At 54.2% G+C, this 27,083-nt stretch overlaps 1 protein-coding gene and 1 long non-coding RNA gene across 5 annotated transcripts; both read right to left on the reverse strand.

The window, feature by feature from the left end:
- Positions 1-1,718: 1,718 nt before the first annotated feature.
- Positions 1,719-14,991, reverse strand: SELPLG (selectin P ligand). 4 transcript variants are annotated; one of them, XM_045458250.1, is made up of 4 exons: positions 14,744-14,991; positions 14,235-14,380; positions 7,827-8,024; positions 1,719-4,501 (listed from the first exon to the last, which is right to left on the reverse strand). In XM_045458250.1, the coding sequence occupies exons 3-4, from the start codon at positions 7,843-7,845 to the stop codon at positions 3,006-3,008; spliced, it is 1,515 nt and encodes a 504-aa protein (XP_045314206.1). In that variant the 5' UTR covers positions 7,846-8,024; positions 14,235-14,380; positions 14,744-14,991; the 3' UTR covers positions 1,719-3,005. The 4 variants fall into 4 exon arrangements, with proteins under 4 accessions (XP_045314206.1, XP_045314205.1, XP_045314204.1 ...); XM_045458249.1 differs by lacking the exon at positions 7,827-8,024 and having other exon boundaries at positions 1,719-3,917; positions 3,978-4,501; positions 14,744-14,990; XM_045458248.1 differs by lacking the exon at positions 7,827-8,024 and having other exon boundaries at positions 1,719-3,947; positions 4,008-4,501; positions 14,744-14,989.
- A 484-nt stretch (positions 14,992-15,475) lies between these two features.
- LOC123588038 lies at positions 15,476-27,077 on the reverse strand. The gene is made up of 3 exons (XR_006707664.1): positions 25,828-27,077; positions 17,979-18,166; positions 15,476-17,226 (listed from the first exon to the last, which is right to left on the reverse strand). It is a non-coding gene; the product is annotated as an uncharacterized LOC123588038 (long non-coding RNA).
- Positions 27,078-27,083: the final 6 nt, after the last annotated feature.

Below are 27,083 nucleotides of genomic sequence, written 5' to 3' on the forward strand. Positions count from 1 at the left end.
CCGACTCTTGATTTTGGCTCCGCTCACGGTCTCACAGTGTGTGAGTTCTAGCCCCGCATCGGGCTCTGTGCTGACGGCGCGAGCCTGCTTGGGCTTCTCCGTCTCCCTCTCTCTCTGCCCCTTCCCCCTTCCCGTTTTCACTCAAAAATCAATAAGCACAAAACACAACAAACACCCAAGGTCCTCCAGTACTCAAACCTCACCACTTCCTGGTTATTTTACTACATTCTACTCTTCTGTGTTCTTCAGATTATTTGCATTTATTGTACCATTTACTATATACATGGTTGGTTGCTCCAAATCAGCCAAGGGGGTATTTACACCAAGGAAATTGGCAAGCATCGCAAATCATGGCTGGGATACAAATCCACCCAAGGGGCTGGAGGTTAAACACTCACCAGCACTCTCCCGGGTTCGCAGCGCTCCTGGCCCAGCACTCCCTGCTGCTCCTTTGTCCTCTGGGAAGCTCCCGGCTTTCAAGAGCTCCAAGAGCCGGTGGCGGGTGCCGCCTGGTGGCTGCTTCAAGCACCTGTCATCCCCAGACTTCAATTCCGCGCCTTGGAGAGAGCCAGAGAGCCGCAGTGTCCTCCAGTGGGGGCGGGGGGACGTGGAGACCTGCTCCCTACTCAGGAGGACAGGGTGACAAGACCCCAGAGGGACGCTTGCCCCCCAAGTCCTTCAGCCTCTGTGTCCCCAGCTCCACGATATCGAGTCCCCCACATGATTTTTCTCATCGCTCCCAAAGGGCAAGTAAACCCACGTTTCCCCTAACGCACAATTCTGCCTTTTCCAGGGTGAGCTGCCCCGGCCCAGGGGGGGCACCCCTCCCCCACCAAAGTGCCCGGAACACCTTGGGTGTCACACTTGTTCTAGAGCATCAGGGGGCAGGACAGACAGCCCTCCACTTCTCACTAACTCTGCCCCCACTGCCCCTGGCCCGCCACCTTCCCTCCTGTCTGTCCCTGGTCTCTCCCACCCCCTTTCCAGCTTCAGCCAATACCCCCCCAGACTCCACCCTGTCTTTGAACTCTCTCTCACCCTGAAGGGTCCGGCACTCCCAAAGAAGCCGCCGGAGGTATTTTTCTAGAAGAGAAAAAGTCCACCAAAACGAGTTGTAGTCCTCCCCCAGGAGGTAAAACAGGGGCTCAAAGCAGGAGTCCCTTCTGATCAAAAAGCATCAAGAGACAGAAGAACCCAGGTCTGAATCCTGGCTCAGCCACTGGTTTGGGGGGTTTTTTGTTTGTTTTTGTTTCGTTTTTGAGAGAGAGAGAGCGCACAAGCAGAGGAGGGGCAGAGAGAGAGGGGGACACAGAATCCGAAGCAGGCTCCGGGCTCCGAGCTGTCAGCACAGAGCCCGACGCGGGGCTCGAACTCACGAACTGTGAGATCACGACCAGATCCGAAGTCCGACGTTTAACCGACTGAACTCCCCCAGGCGTCCCCGGGCTCAGCTACTGTTGAAGCCACTGTGGAAGCCTTGGCTTTCTGATCCGACCCTCGGGGTCAGCGTGGGTCCGAATGTGGTAACGCACGCACACGGTGAGTGTTGCTTAAATAGGGCAGCCAACTTGTTGATTTGCTGGGGGGGGCTGAGCAGTTTCCCCCAACATAGGGCTCCCGGTGCTACATTCACCAAAGTCCCACGCAAACCGGGCCAGCTGCTCACCCGATGCTCAGATCAGGGGTCAGCGAACACAGAGCCAAACCCAGCCTGCCGCTTTGTTTGTAAATAAAGTTTTATTAGAACGCAGCCAACCCTATTCGTTTGTGACACATCGTCAACGACCACACACAATCCACGAGGACCAAGGATGGAACTGACGAGTTGCAACGGGGACCGTGCGATCTGCAAAACGTCACGTATTTTTGGTCTGGCCATTTAAGAAAAAAGTTTGCTGGCCCCAAATTTTGTTCGAAAACCTTGGAGGCCGCAGCTGTGCTCAGCCCTGTGAGGAGTGGGTGTTAAATGGGAGACAGGCCACCCGCTCCCCCTCCCCGGGAGAGGTCAGGGTGAGTTTCCGGGGAGGATGGCACTGACGTTGAGAGGACGCGTTTGTCTGAGAGTCGGGGCGGGAACCAAATTCTGTACGCCAGAACTGGGTCATGGGGGGGGGAGTTGAATAAAGTGGATTCGGGGAACAGTTTCCCCATCCCCCCAACGGCCTACAACCTTCCTGGCTGCCCAAGGATGTACCAAGATGCCCCCAGTGTCCAAGAGACAATACTGAAAACTTAAGGCACAGACCGGGGCGTTGGGGGGGTTTCTGGAGCGGGCCGGGGCCGGGGTGAACAGCAAGGGACCAAAGCCCCAGCAGGAGACACCTTGACGCCCTGAAACAGCCACCGTTAGTTCATCGAATATCTATTGAGCACCTGCGCTGTCCCGGGCCGCGGGCTGGGGAGTGGGATATTTCAGTGAACAATGACCCACACAGCCCCAAAGAAAGGTATGGCCCTGGGCTCTCCAAGCCCGCCCCAGCCCTCCCGGGCCAGGATCTCACCCTGGGCTCCCTGGGGAGATGCCCAAGAAAACCCAAGCTGCCCCAAGTCGGAGAGGGGCAGGGAATGGCCTTCAGAATCCAGCACTCCTGCCCCCAAAATGCCCCCTTTCCTATGTGGTGACCATGGCAACCAGAAGAAAATGGGCGTGAGGGCGGGGGCTTCACCGGGTGCTTGGGGATGAGGCTCCAGCCGTGGAAGGCCTCAGAGGGAGCCCAGACAGGTGGGAGACAGGGAGGTGGAGGGATCTCCCCGGGCCCCCCCGGAGGCAGGAGGGAGGATGCGGTGGTTTGCCCACAGTCCTGCTTTGGCTGCAAGAGTTCAGCTGCTCTCCTTCCTGTGGGGTACCTGGGGGCTCTGTCCTAGAGATCCCCATCCCTAGGGGCCCCAAGGAAGCCCGGACCCGTGGAACAGAGCCGGGGTGCTCAGTGGTGGCCCAGCGGGCTTTGGAGGGAGCAGGGAGGCGAGGGTCCTGTTCAGATGGATGAGCGGGTGAGGGGTGGGGGTTAAGGGAGGAAACTCTGCAAGGTGAGGTCATCCCCATCTCGGCCCTCCCTCGGCCCCGCCTTTAGGCCCTGGCTCTTGGCATTGGGCAGGTCCCCGTTGGCCGTGGCCGAGGGCGCTTCGCCCCCCTCAGGCAGCAGGGACGAGATGCAGACCATCTCAGTGGGGGAATAATTGCGCACAGGGTACATGTGATTCTTGCGAGAGAGGCGGACAGCCAACACCACTGTGCACACGAGGAAGATAGTGGCCACCAGGGCCAGGACGAGGATGGCCAGCAGGCACTGCTTCACAGGGATGCGGTCCAGAGCCTCTGTGGGGCTGGGGGCCACGGAGCTCTGGGGGGCAAGATTCTGATTATTTTTCCATTGTTTGATGAAGCCATCAGATGAATTGCCTACTGCCACGGTGGTGCTGTTGTAAGGATCAGAGGGCACAAACAGGGCCATGGTTAGGCTCCTTGTGGTCGCAGGACCTGTGGATGGGACCTTCGTGGTGGCAGGATCTGTGGACAGGGCCTCTGTGGCAGTGGGCTCCATGGATGTGGACAGGGCATCCGTGGCTTCTGGTCCCGTGGACGGGGCCTCTGTGGCCGCAGTTTGTGTGGTCTGTGCCTCTGTGGCTGCCGGCCCCGTGGACGGGGCCTCTGTGGCCACAGATTGTGTGGTCAGTGCCTCTGTGGCTGCCGGCCCCGTGGACGGGGCCTCTGTGGCCGCAGGTTGTGTGGTCAGTGCCTCTGTGGCTGCCGGTCCCGTGGACGGGGCCTCTGTGGCCGCAGATTGTGTGGTCAGTGCCTCTGTGGCTGCCGGCCCCGTGGATGGGGCCTCTGTGGCCGCAGGTTGTGTGGTCAGGGCCTCTGTGGCTGCCGGCCCTGTGGACGGGGCCTCTGTGGCCGCAGGTTGTGTGGTCTGTGCCTCTGTGGCTGCCAGCCCCGTGGACGGGGCCTCTGTGGCCACAGGTTGTGTGGTCTGTGCCTCTGTGGCTGCCGGCTCCGTGGACAGGGCCTCAGTGGTGGCGAGCTCTGTGGATGGAGCCCCCTCTGTGGATGAAGCCTCTGTGATGGGAAGTAACACAGTGACCTGTTCTTTGCTCAGAGGGCCCAGCGTGACGGGAACACCCTGCGTGGCCACTTCCATGCTCAGATCCCCCGTGGCCATCCCTCTCGCGTCCAGGCCAACGGAGTCCCCTCTGGCTATCACCAGAGTGGCTTGTTCAGGAGTTCCGGAATCCTTCTGCCCCAATCCTGTGGCCGTCTCAGCCAGAAATGTCCAGGTCAGGAACACAGGCCCAGGTCTATTTGTAAAAAGCGTTTCTGGAGGGTCCGTGCCAATATAGTCATACATGTCCTGTTCTGGGTCCTCCTCCACTTGTTTCTGGCCCTGCACAAGCAGGGGGTCCGGGGCCTCAATGGTTCCATTCTCCCATGTCTCCCGCAGCTGCAGGCTGCTGTCAGAGCCCAGCAAAATCAGAAGCAGGAGGACTTGCAGAGGCATGGCACCTGGAGGCAGACACAGACAGAGGGACATCAGGACAGGCTCACCCCTGGGCCTGCCGAGCACCCTCTACTGCAACCCCGGACAGCCTCAGCTAGGAGGGTGTCTGACCTGGGGCAGGCACCTAGCGTCCTCGTAACCCGGCATTTACCTGGTACGCAGTAGCCCCCCAGCAAATAGCAGCCATCGTTATTTATCAACATTAACTCCTTTTTTTAGGTTTACTAATTTTGAGAGGGAGAGAGGAAGCGCGAGAGGGGGAGGGGCAGAGAGAGAGGAGGGAGCGAGAATCCCAGGCAGGCTCCTCCGCACGGTCAGCATGGAGCCCGACGTGGGGCTCGAACTCACAAACCATGAGATCACGCCCTGAGGCAAAGTCCAACACGTAACCGACTTAACTCCCTGCCTTTCTGATTAAAACTTTAAAATTGTGGGCAAGACCGCCCACCGGGGTATAGAAAGGAAATATTAGAGCTTCCAGTTATATAGTTATGTCATCCACTTTGTAATTTCTATTTCTGTGCATAATTCATAGATCAACGCATCCGTATTGTCCACTGATGGGGTTCGTGAGCAGAAGAGTTTGGAGACCACAGGTGTGCAGGATAAAGCTGCTTGTTTGGACCCTTGAGGCCTTTTCTTTTTTTTTTTTTTTTTTTTTTTTGAGGAGACGGTTCCTGATACCTCTCTCTGTGTCCCTCTGTTCCATTCTCCTTTGTCTTGGCTCCCACCCTACATAGCCCAGGCCTGTTCTTCAGATTCTCAGTTTTTTTCCCCCTCCTTTCTCAGTGTCTCAGCTTGGTCTGGTTCCCTTCTGTCCTCACTTCCACATTTTGGGAGGACAGTACCTACCTCGTGGCTTATAGTGAGGACGAAACAGGCCCTACAAAGCCCTTAGCACTCGGTTCCCATGACAAGCTCCCGAAAAGGGCGGCTACTTTGCCTCCATCAGTAAGCCGATCCTGTAAGTCCTCAAGGGCCCAGAACCATCAACTGTACTATCTGGGGCCAGGAGAAAACACATCTTTTTGGAACAGTCCTGCCCTCAGGCAGCTGATAGTCATTTCACTTGCCTGGGGGCCCATTCTGCTGTGACCCTTCAGCCCCCTGACCAGTAGCCAAAAAGGGTAATGCCTCTGCTTTTGACCGTCTCATTGGTCTTTCTTCCCAGCATTGTGAACACCCATATATATAAAGTTTAAGCTTGTTTATTTCTGAGAGAGAGAGAGAGAGAGAGAGAGAGAATATCCCAAGCAGGCTCCATGCTGTCAGCACAGAGCCTAACCCAGGGCTCGATCTCAGGAACCGTGAGATCATGACCTGAGCGGAAATCAAGAGTCGGATGCTCAACCAACTGAGCCACCCAGGCGCCCCTGAACTTGCTTTCTTGATTGCTCTCTCTCCCCTTATGCTTCCCCTGGCACGGGCTGTTGTTTATGGGATTCAGAGTCATGCACTTGAGAATCCTGTGGCTAGTGACAGTTGTGTCCTGGGCCAGGATTCAGGTATTCCTGGTTTCCTTGGATACAATACCTTCAGCAGTGTGCAATCCCAAGCACTGTGTCTGGGGCAGAGCCTGGGTCAGTTCCAGTACTTTTCCTTGTCCTTCACATAATTTAGAGCAGAGACCAGTTGCTCATCATTCCTTGAGTGACTATAACGTACTCCTAGGCCCCTCAGCTCCCAGGCTCCACTTGCCCTCCTCCACTTGTTAGTTAGAATTATGTTGGTTTCCAAAATGGCAGCCTGGGGGCAGCTGGGTGGCTCAATCGGTTAAGCCGACTGAGCTTGGGAGTCTCTCTCTCCCTCTCTGCCTCTCTTCCACTCATGCTCTCTCTCTGTCTCTCAAAATAAATAAACTCAAAGAAAAAAAAAGTCCTTCAGGTGCCTGGGTGGCTCAGTTGATTAAAAGTCTGACTCCTGACTTCGGCTCAGGTCATGATCTCATGGTTTGTGGGATGGAGACGGCACAGAGCCTGCTTAGGATTCTCTCTCTCTCTCTCTCTCTGCCCCTTCCCAGAGCACACATGGGCTCTCTCTCTGTCTCTCAAAATAAATAAACATTAAAAAAAAAAAAAAGTACTGACATTTAAAAAATTAAATTAAAAAAATCGTGTCTTAAAATAATTTCTTAAACCAGGGCGCCTGGGTGGCTCGGTCGGTTAAGCGTCTGACTTCAGCTCAGGTCATGATCTCACAGTTCGTGGGTTCGAGCCCCATGAGGGGCTCTGTGCTGTCAGCGTAGAGCCCACTCTAGGTCCTCTGTCTCCTTCTCCCTCTCTCTGCCCGTCCCCGCTCTCGCTCTATCCCAAAACTAAACGCTAAAAAAAGTTCAAAAATAAAATAATTTCTCAAACCAAAGTTCATGATATTTGCACCAGACACATCAGGCCCTCAAGCTGAGGGCAAAGTACAAGCTAGGGCGCGTGCACGCACGCACACGCGCGTGCACCTGTACACACGCGGACACACACCCCAGCCCCAGGTGGGATATTCCTCAGGTACTGCTTCCTGCCCAAGGTCAAAGGAAAGGACAGGAGACAAACGGCTAGCTGATACAGGTCACAGTCATGCAAGACATGAGTCTCCGTCAGTTGACAAATATCTGAGTAAATTACAAGAAAAAGGTAATCTTAGGGGCCCCTGGGGGGCTCAGTCGGTGGAACATCCACCTTCAGCTCAGGTCACGATCTCACAGCTTGTGAGTTCGAGCCCCGCATCGGGCTCTGTGCTGACAGCTTGAAGCCTGGAGCCTGCTTCGGACTCTGTGTTTCCCTTTCTCTCTGCCCCTCCGCTGCTCACACTCTGTCTCTCTCTCAAAAATAAAGGAAGAGTAAATAAATTTTAAAAAGAGAGAAACTTCATCTTGACTTTACCTCCCCCCACTCCATAGCATAAACCAGTAACCCTTCACAACCCCGGTGCAGCTCTTCCTGCCCACGGGTCCCGTCCCCGTGCTTTAAGAAAATCACTTTTTTTTGCACCAAAGACGTCTTCAAGAATTCTTTCTTGGCCGTCAGCTCCGAACCCCACCATCACTCCAAAACCTCATCACTCACAATTATCTTCATTTTACCGTGGAGAGATGAAGCTCTACCTCAGAGAGGTAAAGCAACTTGCCCAAAGGCACACACACAGCTGCCAGAGATCAGACTGGAACCCAGTGAAGATTCGGGAAGGCTTGGTGGAGAAAGCTGACCTAGCTGAGGGGGCAGAAGAACCAAAGGCTTGGAAGAGACCTTAGCTTGTTGTATCTATGGCCGGGGTTGGGGACCCAGCTGAGGGAAGGAGGGCAGACTAAGAATAAGGAGACCTTGAAGGCCATCTCACCCAGAAAGGTCAGCCCCATATGTCCCGAGGGCTATGCAGGGCACAGCATTGAGAGAACAGGCTATGGGGGGGGGGGGGGAGAGAAAAAGATGTTCCGGTCTCAGTTCTGTCCCATAGAAGCTGTAGGACCTTGAATTGCTGAGCCTCAGTTTTCTCATCTGCAAAATGGGGATAACAAATCACCTCTATCTCTTCGAGCTGTTAAAGGAATACAACAAGAGAATGGATTCAAAAGTTCCAGGCTCCCACTAGGATGAGGGGCCATAAGGCAAGTTGAGGGCCAAGCACAAGCTAGCACACACCCCCCTCCCTAGGCGGGATGTGTGCGATAGTCCTCAGGCACCCCTGGCTGCCCAAGAACAAAGGAAAGGAAAGATAACAAAAGGTTAGCTGATAGAGATCATAGTCTTGCACGACCTGAGTCTCTCTCTCCGTTTACAAATGTCTTGGTAAATTACAAGAAAAAGGCAATCTATCAATAGCCTAATCTCCAGAAACCTCTAGACTCCGTTTCCTCGAGCCCCAACATCACCCTCCCCTCCACAGCGATGTGGGGAACAAAGGTAAGAAGGAAATGGCTGGTAAGATTAAGTGTATTTATAACCTGCAGCCCATTGATGAATACTTGAGGCAAAACAGAACAGAACGTTTCTCCAGGAACCCCCTGCCATCCTAATGTTAATGCCTCACTAGAGGGAAAACCACCTTAGCTTGACAACGGCAGGGCCTCGGGTATCTTAGGAGCCCTCTTTAGCACAGCAAAGTCCTTCTGGAGGCTTCCCTTTTGTCTTCACCTCCCCCACCTCCAGAGCTTACAGCCCCAGGGCAGCTCTTCCTGCCCCCGGGTCCTAGCCCCGAGCCTTAACAAAATCACCTTGTTGCACCAAAGATGTCTTCAAGAAACCTTTCTTGGCTGTCAGTTCCAGACTCCCATCATTCCAAAACCCCATCAAGTAGGTGCTTACTAAACGTATCCCCCCCCTACACACACACAGACACACACACACACACAGACACACACACACACACACACACACACACACACACACAGACACACACACACACACACACACACACACATTCTTTGTCTCCCTCTTCAGGAGGCAGTTTCTTTGCACAAGGGCGGAGCTCTTGCTGGGGGGTACAGGACAGGGCCTGATCTTGGCCCTGCTTTCCTGGGGCGGGGCAGGGGAGGGGGACTTTAGGAAGAAGCCACCAGCTTGGATAGTATTTCAAAATTACGAAGACTTGTACCCTTCACCCCCCACTCGGGCAGCTCTCGGTTCCTGGAAGGCAGAGCTCTCAGCCACTTCCTGGAAGCAGAGAGGCTAGGAACAAAAAAAAAAAAAAAAAAAAAAAAAAAGGCCCCACCCGCTGTTCCTGCGTGGAGGGTGGAGGAGGGCGTGGAGGAGGCTCTCGCCCTCCCCTGCCCTCTCCCTGCGCCCGTCCCCACCTCCCCTGCATGCAGAGGCAACTTGGGGTGGAGGAGAGACCGCTCAGCAGCCGTGTCACCTGAGCCTTGTTCCACCCTCTCTGAGCCTCAGTGTCCTAATCTGTAAAACGGGCAACCTTGCTTCAAAGAATGGTCCTGAGAATCTAATAGCATGCTGCAGGGAAGGTCCCTGAAGCTGGCATCCAGCAAGGGAGTGTTTTACTGGGAGAGCCTCTTGGGGGCTGCGCACAGAGGGGCAGAGGAAACAGAAATCTCAGAATCAGGGAAGGCACGGACACGGCGGCCTCCCCACCTCCGCCATGGGCAGTGAGGGAGGCTTCGGGTCCAGCGTGAGAGCAGAGGCCTCCCTGTGTGTTGAGATGAGACAGAGCACACCATCTCCCAGCCCAGGTCTCATTAGGGCCACCATCCTCGTCCAGGATTCCTGATGGTAGTGCTGAAGATCATCCCCTTATCCCTCATCCTGTGGCCTCAGTCCCAGGCAAGCTGGGGTGGCCGGTCACCCCAGCCTGCCGCCTGCCATCCCACAGACCTCAAGGGACAGGGACCATGGACATCACAGCCGCGAGCCAGGCTGTGGCTGGGCAGGCATCAGCCCATTCGACAGGGAAAAAAAATCCCGGCTCCTGGGGGTCCTGTGACTCCGAGGGGGCCGTGCAGGTAGTGAGGAGAGGAGTGCTGTGTCTGGCAGGGAGGATACTAACTTTACTTGAAGTTAAATGCACAGTGATATAAGGACGATGGTATTCCAGAAGGCCCCACTGCGGCTGGACCATTTCATCACCCTACTCACCTCCACCCTGGCACTGGCCTTTGCGAATCCCATTACACAGATTAGGACAGCAAGGCTCAGGAGAGTGAAGTCCGTGCCTCAGAGCGGTGAAGCCCCCACCTTCCACCTTTCTCCCCCGGAGGCAGGAAAACGGCCACTCACCACAGGAGGGGGGCTCTGAGAGAGGGGCAGACTTGTCACACCCTTGTCACACTCTTCCTGCTTGCCTAACAGAGTAGGTCAGATACGGCCCGTTTCCTGTCTTTCACCCTAAAACCAGGGTGCTCTGCCCGAGCCCCACCCAGGCTGTGGAGGGGCAGGCTGCTGGCGGGGGGCCCACACCCTGCTCCAGGCGTGGGGAAGACGCCAGGGCGCCATAAGAAGCTTGGGACTTTGCATTCAGAATCTTGGATCCCGGGAATCCCAGCACTCAAGAGTTTGGAACCTTAAGATGTGAAAGACTGAGCATCTCAGGGTGTGGGTGAAACAGCCACCAAGAGAAGGGAAGGCTCCAGATCAACAAGTAGGTCAAACGGAGGCCCAGGTGCCCTCCCCCTCAGACCTCAGGGCATTTCTCAGGGCTGGCGGACAGGAGAGGCCCGGCCCAGCCTGGCCTGGCCCAGCTCAGGATCAGATCCGATCAGGATCTGATCCAGTCAAACCAGATCCAGTCCCGGCTCTGGCACTTACAAGCTGCGTGACCTTGGGCAACCGAACTCACCTCTCTGAGCCACAGGCTCCTCATCTGGAATACGAAGACAATGACAGCACGGAGTGGGGTGGTTGTGGGTTGAAGTGAGCTGGCTCGGGCTGAGGGTTTAGCACACATTAAGTGCTCAACGATGGCCAGCTGTTGTCCTTGTCATTCTGCATTTAGGGCCATCTCCCCGAAATATCCCCAAAGGCATAGCTTTGACATACCTACCTCTGATCTTGGCGGAGAGGGCTGGGACGGGGAGCCCTAGAAAACTGTCTCCACAGCAAGCCCTGGCCCATGCCTGGTTTGCAAAGCACATGTGTCAAGTGTAGACAAGGTTCCAGGCACTGGTTTGAGAGCTATTCATGAATTACTAGCTCACTCAGGCCCTACAACCTCCTCTATTAATCCCATGGGAGGGATTAATAATCCCATCTATTCTCCAGAGTTGAGCAAATGGCACCTTCTCCAAGAAGCCATCCTGGATTGCTCAGGCATAGTCATTCCCATTGTTTAAACCATTTAAAATGTTTGCTTACTTGAGGCTCCTGGGTGGCTCAGTCGGTTAAGCATCTGACTCTTGATTTCAGCTCATGATCTCATGGTCGCGAGATCAAGAGCCCCACGTCGGGCTCCACACTGGGCTTGGAGCCTGTTTAACATTCTTTCACTCTCTCCCTCTGCCCCTCCCCTACTCATCGTGCTCTCTCTCTCTTTCTCTCTCTCTCTAAAAAATAAATAGGGACACCTGGGTGGCTCAGTCAATTAAGTCTCCGACTTCGGCTCAGGTCATGATCTCGCTGTTTGTGGGTTCGAGCCCCACGTCCGGCTCTGTGCTGGCAGCTCGGAGCCTGGAGCCTGCTTCGGATTCTGTGTCTCCCAAGCTCTCTGCTCCTCCCCCGCTCATGCTCTCTCTCTCTCTCTCACAAAAATAAATAAACATTAAGAAAAATTAAAAATAAAACAATAAAAAATAAATAAAATATTTACTGTCTAAAACTCCATTCCCATTGGCCCATAAACTCCAAGGGGACAGGAGAGATGTCGCCGTTCACACCACATGCGCAGGGCTCAGCAGGCACCGTGACACCTGCCCATCGGCACGGGCACCGTGGCTGCCCCACTGCCTCCGCCAGATCACAAGCTCTTGCAGGGCAGTCTCCGCTGGGTCCCCAGCACCGACAGGCCTGGCCTCCTGGGGGTCATTAAACGCCCGCTGCAGGGGTGGTGCGTGAATGGGACAGAGGCCACCAGCAGGCAGGTGCACAGGACATGTGCCCTCGGGCTTCCCGCACGGTGCCTGCACTTCCCCACCTTTTCTCAGCATCTCCCCCGCCCCCAGCAAGGAGCCCTTTCAGACTTTCTTCCCCTTAAATTTTTTTTTTCCTTAAGTGCATCTGAACTCGCGACCCTGAGATCAAGACCTGAGCTGAGATCAGGAGTCAGATGCCCAACCGACTGGGCCCCCCAGGCGCCTCCCCCCCCATGCATTTTAATACCACAGATACACCTGTTTACTGTTCCGTAGGCTTTGCAGGAACACGAGCCACAGTGACGGTGAAGACTTTGGGGTTTTGCCCACCTACCAAAAAACCTAACTTTCCCCTTTTGGACCCTGAATTGGCTAGCCTGGTCCAGAGGAGGTAAGCTGTTTTGCACACGTGAATTCAAAGAGACCTACCCCTGGTCTTAGTTTAACAACCGATGGCTGGCTGAAGACCTGTGTCGACAGCCAGGTGGACAAGCACACAGACGCACAGACACACTCCAGCCATGCTGTCTCCTTCTCGCCTGAGTCTCGTGCCCCGCCCCACCCCCACCATCTTCTTGGTCAAGGTCAGCAAAGGAGACTGAGAAGTCAGGGCCGGGGTCGCCGGGGGCTCCGCGAGGGTCCTGCAGCCAGACGGGGCCGCGGTACGTCCAAGCCCGGCCACCTCCCAGCCAGGCCACCGCGGGCAGCCGCTTGTCCCCTCTGAGGGTTTCCCATCTGCACAAAGGGGGCACAGCATGCTTGGACGATTCCCCGGGCCCTCCGAAGCCCCTGCTCCAGCCTGGCCGAGCTTCCCCAGAGGCGCTCAGCCCAACAGCCCGGTCCCTTCCGCTATCCGGGTTTCAATCTCCCTTGGCTGCTGGCCTAGCCTGGTGAGGAAGGCATAGACCATTTTGGGTGTGGCCAGGCAGGCCCCAAAGGAAGCCACCAACGCGTCTGGGCCTAGGGGGGGGTCACCTCCTGAGCCCCTTGCCCAGTGAGAGGCCTGCTCTTGGGGGACTCGAAGTCAGAGATGGGAGAGGAGGAAAACGAGAGGGTCCAGGAGGGAAGGAAGAGAACTCCCGGCGCCTGGAGCCCTAGATCATTGTCTATGGTGTGTGTGTGTGTGTGTGTGTGTGTGTGTGTGTGTATGTGTGTGTGTGTGTGTATGTGTGTGTGTGTGTGTATGTGTATGTGTGTGTGTGTGTATGTGTGTGTGTGTATGTGTGTGTGTGTGTGTGTGTGTGTGTGTGTGTGTGTGCGTATGTGTATGTGTGTGTGTCGGGGGCCATAGCTTTAGGTACTACCCCCCCACCACTCTCCTTTACGCCCCTAAAGCACCCCAAATACAAATACCTAAGAGTATTCAAATTCTGATGATTACTTTCTCTTTTGCTAGCAATATTAGCGTCCTAATTCTAATATTTTCATACTTTTTCGTATTTTTTGTTTCGTATTTTTTCAACCATTTTTCCAACGTCATAACAAGTGAAAGTGGAAAGAACGCGGTTTTGGAGGGGCGCCTGGATGGCTCAGTTGGTTAAGTCCCCGACTCTTGATTTCGGCTCAGGTCATGATCTCATGGTTCGTTCGTGAGTCTGAACCCTGCGTGGGGCTCCGTGTTGACAATGCGGAGCCTGCTTGGGATTCTCAATCTCTGCCCGTCCCCTGATTGCACTCTCTCTCAAATAAATAAATAAACATAAATAAATAAATAAATAAATAGATAGATAGATAGATAAATAAAGTGAGGGAAAAACAAAAAAAGAATGCAGCTTTGGAGACAATATTTTTATGGATCCAGAGCCTCAGAAGCTTCCAGACAGGCCCTGCACCTGCTCCCTCTTTCTGGAATCACCCAGCCCTAACCCCAGCTCTGCTCTGAGCAAATCCCTTCACCTCCCCATGCCTTGTATGAAAGGAGGGGTAGCATGATTTTTAGAGAAATGCTCCTGATTTTTCGGACTTTTTCTATTAAGAAACCTCACCCTCTCCGAGCCAGCAGCTGCTGGCAGTCCCGATGGGAAGGTTGGGATAGAAGTTGAGGATCTGGAAGAGACTGTGGAATAAGGCCACGACCTCAATCCTGAGCCCCTCTCCCCTCACCCCGAGCCCAAGCTCTGGTTCGGAGCTCAGGTCCTGCCCCGGGACTGCCCTCGGCTGTAAGGCAGGCCAGGCCTGCCGGTCCCACAGCCTCCCCCCAGCCACTCCCTATGGTTTTGTGAGCTGGCACTTACCCTGCTCAGCAGAGCATGGGACAGCTGCCTCGTGAGCCAGGGAGAAGCCGCTTCTCTGCCTCAGTGACGGGGACCGAGCCCACACTGCCAGGGCACTGCTGTGGCACCCGGGGCTGTGGTCCCAGACCCTGCCAACCTTCAACGGCCTGTGTGAAAGAAGGAAGCGAGAATGTGGTTACTCAGACAGGGCCACGTGACGGCCCACACCCCCTTGTTTGTGACAGTTTTGGTGACAATGTTGATTGAGACTGGGTGGGTGGTGACGGACTGGGACCTGCCGAGCCCGGGAGCACTCTGGGGTTCTGGTAGGTATGAAAACACCAAGAAGCATCTAGAAGATTTCTGGGGAGGGCTGGTTGAGGAGGCCCCAGCGCGACCCCACGGTGATGGAGAGTAGGGGTGGGGCGACCCTGCCTTGGAGGGAAGGCAGTGACCAGATGCAAATAAGGATGGTTCTAGACTCCTGTCCAAGAAGGGAGCTGGGGTGGGAGAAACCACAGAACGCACACCTTCCTGAGGTTTGCAAATACGATGCAGTCATTCCTTCCAGAGTCATCTCTAGATGCACAGGTGGTCCTTTTAGCTCCAATCGGTAACTTCTCTGAGGAGCTAGATGGCACAGTCCATCAGGGCAAGACATGCGTATTTTATTTCTCCATCCGGACTCGCTCATTTGGCCACGTCTGGCACACCAAGGCTGCATGCTCGGAGGTCCAAAAGCAAGCAGTTCTGGCTGGGCTCTGGCTCCAGAAGCTCTTTGTCTGTTGGGGAAGCCAGCAGGTGAACCAGTAAACAGACCACTACACACAGTATTGTCACCCTGCGGTGAGCGAGGGAGGGGCCCCTAAACCACCCTGGCGAAGGGAGGGGCTGTCAGGGGAGTCTTCCAAGAAGTGGTGAAGGGATGAGAAGTAGGGGTGGGCTGGGTGGGCACCCCAGGCAGAGAGCACAGCGCGGCCAATGGCCAGGAGACCTAAGAGAGCACAGAACTCTCAAGGGAGTGAAGGAAAGCATCATCTCCCGGGGTCTGGCCTGTGGCTTTGTATAGGTGGGATGCAGGACGTAGGCGGACAGGGGTTCTTACCCTACCTTACACACAGGCTGTTTTAAAATGGAAACCGGGGGCGTCTGGGGGGCTCGGCGAGTTGGGCGTCCAACTTCGGCTCAGGTCATGATCTCACGGTTGGTGGGTTCGAGCCCCGCGTCAGGCTCAGGGCTGACGGCTCGGAGCCTGGAGCCTGCTTCGCATTCTGTGTCTCCCTCTCTCTCTGCCTCTCTCTCTCTCTCTCTCTCAAAAATAAATAAACATTAAAAAAATGTTTTTAATGGAAACTGGAAACCCAGTGGGTATTCACCACTGGGGCCTCCATCCTGGAAGGGACCAAAAACTCCCCCGGTCTGCAGAGACAGGGAAACCGAGGCCCCAAAAAGGGAGGTAAGAATGTTAGAACTTCCCACCCTTCCCCAGCAGGTTTGGAAGTAGCCAGCTCTCAGGAACAGGGACTGAGAAGCTCGAAACAGACCCACGTCGGGGCTGGAGGCCACTCTCAGGTTATAGGAGCTCCAGATCAATGTTTTAGCCCGCATTCACAAGCATGTCAGAGACAGGACAGCCCCTCCTCTGGGAACAGCCTTGGGTCCCCACCCCTCAGATCAGCTCATCCTGAACCAGAATCCGTTACCAGATCCACAGTTCTGACACCAGCAGTGAGGTCCTGAAGACGCAGAGGACAAGGGGAGGGCGGTCTCCCTTCCTGGTCTGCCGGAGACCGACCGGGTTCTGGGGATGCAGAACTTTCAGGCTTAAAACTGGGTATGTCCCTGGCCCCTTCCAGGCCAGGGGGCCAGGAGAGCCGGCCGTTTGCTAAACTCTGAATGGGCTATCAGAGGCTGTTACCCCCATCCGCGGCACTGGGGTGGAAGGACTGGCCGAGGGGGCAGGGTCAGGGGGGGCAGATGCAGACCCCCACACTCCCCAGATGTATCCCTTCCTCCCCCTCCCAGATGCCACCACATGCTGCTTCTCTGGAGGGTCGGGCACAGCCTGGGGAAAAGGAAACTACCTGGTCCGTTATGCCATCTGTGAGCTTTGCAAACCATCTGGGAGCAGGGCCCTACAGGGGACAACTCGAAAGGCTGGGGAGCGGGGCGGATAACTGGCCTCGTACGACCTGTGTGACCTTGGGCAAGTCGCTTCTCTCGAGCCTCGGCTTCCTCACCTGCAAAGTCGAGCAGTACAAACGCTTACCATGGTCCTTGGCCTCTGCCACAGGCCAGACGCTGCGCATCGTATCGGCTCACGTACTGCCCAGAGCCGTCTTTGGAGGTGGGGAAACTGAGGCTCAAAGCGAGGCCGTGCCTCGCTCCAGGTCACACAGCGTCGGTGGCAGACCCAGGTCCGGGCAGCCGGAAGAAGGCCCAGCTCTCTGTCTCGGCGCCTGGCCTGTGATCGTGCTGGCTGAAGCGCTCTGTGTAAAAAGGGAATAACCGGGGGCCGGCAAACCCTTTCAAGGGAAGACTCGCATAGCTGAGCGGACCTCGCAGAGGAACAGACATTGCTAAGAGCGCTCTGGCTGGCGCGGTCTGTGCGGAGCCCATAAAGCCACATCTCATGGCACCTAACACCTGTGAGATCCAAGCATTCACAGTGAGCGGGTTTCCACTCCTGCAAGTGGGGCCCCGGAAAACACTCCCCAAAAATGCCTTCCAAGACGGGAGCAATTATACTTAAGGTGAGAGAAACGGTGGGAAAAAGCAGACCAGTCCCAAACTCACGGAAGGCTGCCCCCTGATGAAGCGTGAGGCAGGTGTTAAAGTCACGCCGTGCAAAGCGCTCACGCCTCGTTAGTGGAAAAGCAGGGGTGAAGGTGTATAAAGAGCAGAGTCGCAGCAGAGTGTGGGTGCTCAGCGGAGGCACTGAAAGAAATGCAGGGCTCATCTCTGACTGGCCCAGCGATGGGTGGCTCTCCTCTTGCCCATAAACCTTCCTTCCCTATATTTTTAAACAGAAAAATATACATAACAATCTACATGTTGACCTTGTTATCAAGAAACAGGGATTTTAAGCAAGGCAAGGACTTCATAGACACCCTAGATTTCAGAATGACTAGACATTTGCTGCCTTGGTCTGTCTCCACCCTTCTGGGGTATTCGGGGGACGGCCCTTCCCACGCCCCAGCCCTGTGTTTCTCGAGGCTTCCAACCGTGGTTTCCTAAGGCCCCTTGGCTGCAGCAATGGGCCAGTCAAGTCACTTCCTCTTATGCTCCTCAGCCTGACTCTGAAGGATTCTCCAGAAGGGGATAGAAACCCACTCAGACATCATAGACTAACCGCCCCCGCCCAGAGGGCAACTCCTTTCCCTAGAACAGGAACAAGGGGCTTTTTCTGCAAAGGGCCAGAGGCTAAATCTTTTCAGCTTTGTGGATCTGTCTCAAATATTCAACTCTGTGGTGGTAAACATGGAAAGAGCCGGTCCGTATGTAATGAATGGGCGTGGCTGTAAGATTTCCTTTGCAAAATCAGGTGGAGAGCCAGATTTGTCCCACCGGCTGATCCCTGACCTAGAGAAATGAAGAGACACTGGCTATGGGGAGAACCAAACTGGAATAAGAAGTGACCCACCAGGTCCCCACGGATGGACAGAATGAAACACGGGTCCTTCTCAAGACTAGGCTGCTGGCTTTCTCGGCGCAGGGCACATTTATTGAGCCCTGACAAGTGCCAGGCACTGGAATGAGCCACACCTAAGACAGATGCTACTACTCCTTGCCTTCCGGGGGCCTCCAGATTCGTGGCCAGGTCAAAAGCCACAATCCAGGGTCACTGAATATAGCCAGGTGGAGAGCACAGGTCTGAGAATGAGAATTGGGTCCTTCAAGCTTGCTGCGTGGCTTTAGGCAATTCGCTTGAGCCCTCTGAAAAATGGTCTCATCTGGAAAATGGAGGCGTGAATGCTTAGTGCAAAACAATGCAAGGAATCAGTGAAAGTCCAAGAGCATGTTTTTTTGGGCTACAGATGTAGGCAGAGCCCAATCGCCTCGTCTCTGACTCCCTGAGTCTCTCCATCTTAAAACTTCAGAGCGGCTACAGGTCTCAGGCCCCCAGTCCTCAATGGAAAATCCTTGCTCCAAGTTCAAGAACAACTCTCTGCCTGTGCAGGATTCAATGGCTCCCCATTGCTTTTACAATAAAGACTCAAATCCCTGACATGGTAGCCAATGCCTTGCCCCCCCTCTTCCTCTCCAGTTCATCTCCTCCACATGCCGCCTTGTTCCAGCACCTTCTTCTAGTTCCTCTCATGTTTCCTCCTGACACAGGACCTTTGCACGTACAGTTCCTTCTGCCTGGAGCATTCCTTACTGCTCATCACCTGAGTAACTCCTACTCACAATTCAGACCCAGTTCATGTGCCATTTGCTCAGAAAAAGCCTTTCCTGACCGCCGGCCCCACTCTGTGATCTCACAACATTGTGCCCCTCCCCAATGCACATGTGGTGACTTGATACATCTCTCTGTCTCTGGAAAGCTCCAGAAGAAACCCAGGCCTCTTTTGGCCACTGTCGCACCTCCTGGGCCAAGCACAGTGCCTGTCGTATAAGCATAATAACGGCTAACATTTATCAGGTGCTTCTTCGTGCCAGGCACTGTCCTAGGCGCTTGACATATTTGTCACAATGACGCAAATTGACAGTTTAATTTGTCCCAATTGCCTCACGAGGTAGGTAGTATTAGCATTCCCATGTTTGGATGGGGGGCAAAAAAAAACCCAAAGCCCAGAGAGGTTAAGTAACTTGCCTGAGGCCAAACAGCTAGGAAGCCAAGCAGGAGAGCCAGGGTTTAAACGCAGGCTCTCTGATTACTGAGCCTGCGTTCAATCACAGAAGAATAAATATACAAATTATCACAGCCCCTCCTGGCAGACGCTGCCTGTTGTGATTGGTCCCCACCACTTTACAACACCATGTGATCTGCTGGGGTGTGGAGGAGCTGCAGGTCAGCAAAGCCAGCAGGTGTGAGGTTCCTCTCGATACAGACCCAGACCCCGTGGTGGGACTAGCCTGGGGACCAAGGGCCATTTGTGGGGGGGGGGGGAATGTGCTGCAGGGGGTTAACTAACCCGTTACCGCTGGAGCAACCCCATCTTAAAGCTCACTGGGTCCCAACTTGGACAACAGCAGACTGGATATCCAAGCAGCCTACAGCCTCCTTATTACTTGGACGCCCCCTGAGCGGCTGTCCGTGCACGAAGGGCAATTTTGCCTACATTAGCTGCTGTGTGAAAATGCTCATAGCCGCCACGTGATGGTGTTTCCCATCAGCTTCGCGGTGGCCTATTCGGGTTGCACTTTGCTCCTCTCTTCTCTCTGGGCGGGGAGTGGAGCAGGGAGGGGACTGTGCACACTGGTGACAAGTTCACGGCGACGACGGTTAAGTTCTAGAGACACAGAGGGAGGTGCAGGTGACCAAAGCCAGCAACGCTTAGCTTCGACCTGGTATTTACCAGGTGTAGGCTGGTCAACTATGCGCTCAGCTAGCGAGGAAAATGAGGAAAAAAAAAAAAATTAAACACTCGTGGAATCCTGAAATTTCATGGATGGGCACGGACTGTACCTGACAGGTATAGCCGAGATCCGAAAAGCCATTTGGAATTTGCTGGGAACTCACCGTGGGCACCCTCCGTCCCCCAAAGATGCCCATTTCCCTGAAAATGGGGAAAACCGCGGGCAAGGTGGGGCTGCAGATCTCCTAGAATCATGCCTGCCTTCTCAAGTGGCCATTCTGCCTCCTAGGAAGCTGAGGCTCAGGGAGGGGGCCCGGGCGGATTTGAGCCCAGGTTGGCCAGACCAGACCACAAAGCCTGCAGCTTCCTACTAAAGCATCCAGCTGGCTGTGTAGCCTGACCTCTCTGGGCAGCACCGGGAAATTACCCGTCATGGGATCCTTTGTTCAAATGAGAGCAAAGATCTCAGAGAGAACAGAGCTGCTCTAAGGAAAGGCGGGGGCGGGGGGGGGGGCCACCCTCAACTACCTGCCGGCCCCCCCCCACTTCCCCAACACACACATCCTCTTTGATTGAAGGGAGGGCTCACAGCTGTGATTTGCCAATTTGAATCATCTAAAAGGGAAATGGCCACTTGGGGGCCCACCGCAGCTGGGATGCAATTCCCCTTCTCAAACGGCAGCAGACCCTTGGGGAGCCCTGGATTCTGGCTGTCACTCTGGGCAGCTCCGGTAGCTCCGGGATGAAAGCCTGCAGAGTGAAGCTGTTCCTCCAGAGAGACGAAGAACAGGGGTTCCCCAGGGTTCAGTGGGTCAGCTTTGGTGCCAGAGGGTGGTCAGCGCAGGGGCTGTTCCCAGACCCGGAAGGCCAGAGGGTAATCAAGCCTAGAAATGTGCTCCAAACCCAGGGATTTTTTCCAAGAGTAGTCGCTGAAGGGATCAATGCCTCCAGCACCCACCCCAAGCACGGGGCAGGGAGGTACAGTGATGGAGAACTCCGGACTCAGACCTCACGGGGCTCTGATGATGGAGAAATACCGCCACGAGGAAGGAGTCTTGGGTGCAAACTCCTCCCTAACTGGCTTCAATGGCAATAGGATTCCTGGGATAGCTGGTGGCACTTAAGGTTAGAAATGTAGCTGGATCTTATGCGTGGATTTAGGGAACTCAAGGGACCCAGAAGCCCCTTCTCCATCACCACACACCTGCTCTGACTGCTTGCTCCCTCACATCCCCAAATCCCAGGCCTCTGTGAAGGGAAACGTGGATTTGGCACCGCTGGAGGTGGCTCCAAAGGCGGGGGGGGGGGGGGGGGAGGGCTTTGGCCCAGCCAGGGGTCAGCGGCGGTCAGGGGAGGGTCATATCCTGGAAGCAAAGTACCGCCATGCAGACAATCCAATAGATGCCCCCACCCCAGATTGTGTCCCTAGTTTCATTCATTTATTGAGCAAATATTTCTTAATACAATATGCCAGATTCCAGGGATAACAGTGAACGAAAGGTGTTCCTGTCCTGGGGGAGTTTACATTCGCTTCAGGGGAGACGATCTGATCTGATCCGATCCGAGTCTCCATCAAAGGTGCTAGGTCTTCGTGGAAATAAGGTGTTATGGGGAGGGGGGCAGGGGAGGGAGACCAGTGGTGAGCCTTGCAGACACTGGGGTGGGGGGAGGATGGGTGGTCTGGAGGGAGCAGTATGTGGGAAGCTCAAAGGCAGGGGGTCTCCTGAAAACCAGGGGACATCATCAGAGGTCGGGGAGGCGACAGGGCCAGCCAAATGTGGGGATCTCAGCTTTTGTTCCGAGAGAAGCCATGGAGGGTTTTGACTCCATAAATACGGGGATCAGCAAGCTTTTTCTTAGTGGGGCGGATGGTAAACATTTTAGGGTTTGTAGCCAGTCTCTGGTTGCAACTAAATTCCGAGGGTGTAAGGCAAAAGCAGCCGTTAGATGTGGCTTAAACAAATGGGCGCAGCTGTGTTCCCATGAACTTTATGGACATTACAACTTGAGTTTCACATGCCTTTTACTTGTCACTATTCTTTTTTAAAGTCCCCCCCCCACCCCAATCATTTAAAAATGTAAAGACTATTTTTCCCTTGTGGGCTATCACAGAAACTTTCAGAGGGTTGGATTTGGTCTGTGGACCTTACTTTGTCCTCATCTGCCTAATACCTTAAAAGGTCATTCTGGGGGCGCCTGGGTGGCGTAGTCGGTTAAGCGTCCGACTTCAGCCAGGTCACGATCTCGCGGTCCGTGAGTTCGAGCCCCGCGTCGGGCTCTGGGCTGATGGCTCAGAGCCTGGAGCCTGTTTCCGATTCTGTGTCTCCCTCTCTCTCTGCCCCTCCCCCGTTCATGCTCTGTCTCTCTGTCTCTGTCTGTCCCAAAAATAAATAAACGTTGGGAAAAAAAAAAAAAAAAAAAACCTCTTAAAAAAAAAAAAAGGTCATTCTGGCCACTGTGTGGAAGACAGACTTATTAAAGCAGGGAACAGGAAGCTTGGTTTAGAAGCTCTGACAGTTTATGTTCATTTTACTGGGCCAGTGGGGGTACCTAGATTATTTGGTCAAATATTCTGGGTGTATCTGTAAGGGGTTTCCAGATATTAACATGTGAATCTCCAGATTGAGGAAAGCAGAGACTGCCCTCCAACGTGTGGGTGGGCATCACCCAATCAGGCGAAGGCCTGGATAGACCAGACAAGGAGAGTAAGGGAGATCCCCTTGCCCGACTACTTTTGAGCAATGATTTCTTTGTTGCCTTTGGACTCAAATGGAAATATCAGGCCTCCTGGGTCTCCAGTTTGCTGACAGGAGACCTTGGGACTCGCCAGCCTTCAAAACTGTGAGCCAGTTCCTTATAATGAACCTTTTTCTTTCTGTATATGTACACATCCTATTGGTTCTCTCTCGAGAACCCTAACGCAGAAGCTCGGTCCACATCAGGGATGACAGGGCCATGGACTAGCGGGTTAACAGTGGCAGTGTGAGAAGCAGCTGGAATATGGACGTATTCTAAAGCTACAGCCAACACGAGTAGCTGGCGGAACGTGTGTGGGATACGAGAAGAGACAGGAATCAGGTGGGGTGGGAGGCACGGGGCAAGTCAAGGGAGCTCTCTTAGACGAGGCTGAAGGGCATGACTTCGTCCTAGAGACAAGGGGAACCACTTGTGTTCCCCCCCCCCCCCGAGATCTCGACAGATTCTGTTTTAGAAAACATCACTCTGGAAACAAAAAAGGGAACAGGTGGGTGGTGTTAGAGGAACCAGTTACGAGGCTCTTCCTACAATGGTCTGGTCTCTCTATAACGGGAAGTTTCTGGCAGGTGCACAGATGCCTACATGGGATTCTCCACCTTGCCATTTTCTATGGCACTTGAATCCACTGCCCCTTGTAGAAAGCGGCCAGGGTGCCAAGAACTCACTTTACTGTCTTGGGGGACGCGTGTAGTTGAGCGTGGCCAGAAGCAGCCCAGCAGTTTCTTAACCGTGAGGTGCCTTTTCTATCTTCTGTGACCCAAGTATCATCTCGGCGAGGAAATGAACCTGCAACAACTTCCTGTTATTTATGGGGCAACTTCCCAGTTCTCAGACCTATCTCCGCATAGCCCCAAAGCTTGGATTTTGTTGCTGAAATACTGATGGTTGAGGTCTTGACCCTCAGGGCACCGAGCTGTGGTCCGAACACCGAACAGGTGGACCACTTGGTCATTTGCTCAACTACAATTTCCTCTGGACCTTTACCCCCTCACTGGAAAAGTAAGTATTCGCCCAGTGAATGTCAAGACAGAACCACGTCTAGTTGGCGGCGGGGGCGGGGGAGGGGGGGGGCGCGGTTTGTAAGTAATGAGAAGACAGCAGGTCTGTGAGGAAGGCAGGGCCTGCTGCCGGGGACCAGAGGGGCCCCCAGGGGAAGTGAGGCTCAGCAAGTCTGGAAACCCACCCTCTCAGCTTCTGCAGCCCCTCAGGGCCTCCCCGGCGTCCTGTGCGGGGTGCCCTTGCCACTGTGATCTATCTGCATCACCTGAACCAGCCGGCAGCTCACAGCACAGGCACCACGTGAGCCTCTGCGACACCGATGACTGCTGGACCTTCAACCCGGAGCCTTCCCGACACCGGCAGCCGCCCGCTGGGCTTCTGTCTGAGTCATTTCTCTCCAGCGCTGCTGCAGACCCCCACGTCATCCTTTCCAAAAATATTCAGTCTTTGAGACCCGTGTGAGGAAGCCTCTCCGTTTAAAACAAAAAACGAGGCACCCAGTGGTTTCGGTAACAGAAGAGATCTTCCTTCCCAAGCTCCCGGGTCGAGCAAGCTGCAGTGGATTCGAACTTTCCAGTCACCGGAGCTGCGTTCCTCATCCAACGCTACGCCCCCACCCCCCACTCCCCGTGTACTAGCCCTGGCTTTTAAAATCAGTTGTCTTACCTGGCTGCGTTTCCACACAATAAAGGAAAACTACACTGAAATGCAAAGATTTCAGCAACTTGTCTAAACTCACCTTCCTCCACATTTCCACCGACCTAACCAACTTAGCGGCCACCTGACCCTCGAGGACCACTGGATCTGGAGCAGTCTGTCCCTTCGTCTCTGTCCCACCTTTTCCAGAAACGTGCAATTGGGGGAACAAAGCTCACTGTGCCTAGTGACTCCTAGCACTGTCTGTCCTTCCACCCCTGGTTCTGATAAACCACTTGCTGACAGACTCAATTCCTAGGGGCCAGGAAGGAATGCTACGGGCGCATCAGCACAGATCACCCCCTTCGCAAACAGAGACAGCGGCTGGATCTGAGATCAAGCATATTACACGAAATATATTAGATACATTAGATGGAAATATACTTCATATCTTACTGGTTGAAAATATATTTCCCAGGTTCCATGACCTTCATTTTTTTGTTGACATATTGAAGTCTTATGTAATTTCACTTTAACAGAGCCAACGTTATCTTTTCCTTTGTGATTTAAAACGTTTCCCCCCAGACAGAAGTCTGGGTGGAAAAGGGCTTATTTTTTCTTCTAAACTTGAAAATAAAGTTTCCTTCCGTTTAACTACTGACTCTATCAGGAATATACACTGGTATCGTCGGGTGGCTCTGAGGAGTCCCTGCCTCCAGAACTGGTTATGGCACGCCATCATTTCCTGCCCCACCCCCCGCCCCTGTTGATTTAGGATGTTTAGGATCCCTGTTTCCACGGATTACAAATTCATCACTCATACATTAAAAAAAATTTTTTTAAGTTTATTTTGAGAGAGCGAGCTTGCGTGCAAGTGGGGGAAGGGCAGACAGCAAGGGAGAGAGAGAATCCCAAGAAGGCTCTGCGCGGTCAGCACAGAGCTGACAGGGTGGGGGTGGGGCTCGATCTCACAAATCATGAGATCATGACCTGAGCCGAAGTCAAGAGCCGGACACTTAACTGACTGAGCCACCCCGGCAGCCCATACATTAATTTTAATAACTTGTTTTTTATGTCTTAATGTTTATTTTTGACACAAGAGACAGAGTGCGAGCAGGGGAGGGGCAGAGAGAGGAGGAGACACAATCCAAAGCTGGTTCCAGGCTCTGAGCTGTCAGCGCAGAGCCCGACGTGGGGCTTGAACCCACGAACCGTGAGATCATGACCTGAGCCGAAGCCGGACGCTTCACCGACTGAGCCAGCCAGGCACCCCTTGAATGTTTTTTTTTAATGTTTATTTTTGAGAGGGAGAGACCGAGCATGAGTTGGGGAGGGGCAGAGAGTTGGGGGGGGAGACACAGAATCCGGAACAGGCTCCAGGCTCTGACCCATCAGCACAGAGCCAGACATGGGGCTCAAACTCACAAACAGCAAGATCATGACCTGAGCTGAAGTCGGACACTTAATCAATTGGCCACCCAGGCACCCCTACTTTTAATGACTTCTGTCTGGGAGTAAAGACATTTGTGTGAGAAAATTCAGGAAAATCTAATGAGGTCAAAACTACCCACCGCTGGTACCTCCACATAGAAACAAGAAAACTTGGGTTTATTCTACATGTAAATACACACTGTATATGCGTACGGCCTCAAGAGGGCTTGTGGAGAGCAATCGGTCCTGGGTGGTTAAAGTTAACTAACCCTGCTAGACTAATCTTCCCTCTTCTCGTTCCTGAAGAGTTCTTCTACCAGTTTCCTTGGGGCACAATTCCCAGAGGTGAAGACCCTGGGCCAAAAGGTAAGGACATTCAAGACTCCAGACGGACCTTGTCACACCGCCCACCGGAAAGGTCGCACCAATGTGCAAATACCCCCTTCAGTCTTGCAGGAAAACGTGCGTGTCCGTGGCCACGACTCACGGTCGAGTCCAGTGACGGCTTCGGGACGTTCTAATGTGCTAGCAGAAGAGAAGGGCCACTTAGAGTTAACAGATTCTTAACAGCCAAGAAAAAGCTTTTCTGGACACACAACGCCGAGACCAGCAAGGGAAGTAGCCTTTCAAAAAACGGAAGTTCTCCCTTGATGGGGCCTGGCTGGACGTCTGGGGCGGACATGGTAACCTTTAGGTCTCTGACCAAGAGGCAAGGCAGCCAAAACGAGAGAACGTCGGTCGTAAACACCTCCCAGCACGCGTCTGCCCCCTGACCGTGGGCACCAAGGGGCACAGACAGCATCTGTCGTCGCTGCTTCCTGCAGCCACACGAGCTGACCACGAACCTGGCTGCTGTTCTTACCGACCACAGCAACTTTAGGAGAATGTATTGGGGGCGGGGGGGGGGGGCATCTTCACGCCAATTATTCATGTTTACAAACCTCTGGAAAACCCAAACGGTGGGCAACTCTTTGCTAAGATCACTGAAATGTCCTGAGACGATATCCTGGTGTAAAAAGGGAAGCTGCCAAAGGCCACGAGATTCAAAGGACCCTGAAAACCTCCCACTGGAATAAAAGTCATAGCTAAGCCGAGAGGACCACATTCCACCGAAGAGCACACTTCCAAAAGCGCCGCCAGGAAAACAGCGAAAGGGGCAGCCACCCGGCGAGGGCTCTTCGTGTGGCCGGGCCCAGGTAGCTCCCTTCCAAACCACGCGGAAGCCTGCGTCCCCCCTTCAAAGCAGGAAAAGGGATGCCTTGAGATTAGGAGATGTGCCCCAGATCCCCCCTCCAGTAAAGGCCGGAGGCAGGATTCAAACACGCAGGCCCGTGGGGGTCTGGCAGGCAGCACGCTCTCCGCTCTACCCCACTCGACGTCCCCGCTTTGCCGGGGCTGAGTGGCTCACCCACACTTCCCCTGTACTCACCCTCAGAGAGGAGACGGTCGCCCGGCCAGTTCCACTGAGTCAGAGGAGCTGTGCGCTGCCCCAAAGACAGCCGAAGGTGCGAAATAAACACGGACA

Source organism: Leopardus geoffroyi, chromosome D3, assembly GCF_018350155.1.
Source record: "Leopardus geoffroyi isolate Oge1 chromosome D3, O.geoffroyi_Oge1_pat1.0, whole genome shotgun sequence".
In the NCBI taxonomy this organism is placed as follows: domain Eukaryota; kingdom Metazoa; phylum Chordata; class Mammalia; order Carnivora; family Felidae; genus Leopardus; species Leopardus geoffroyi.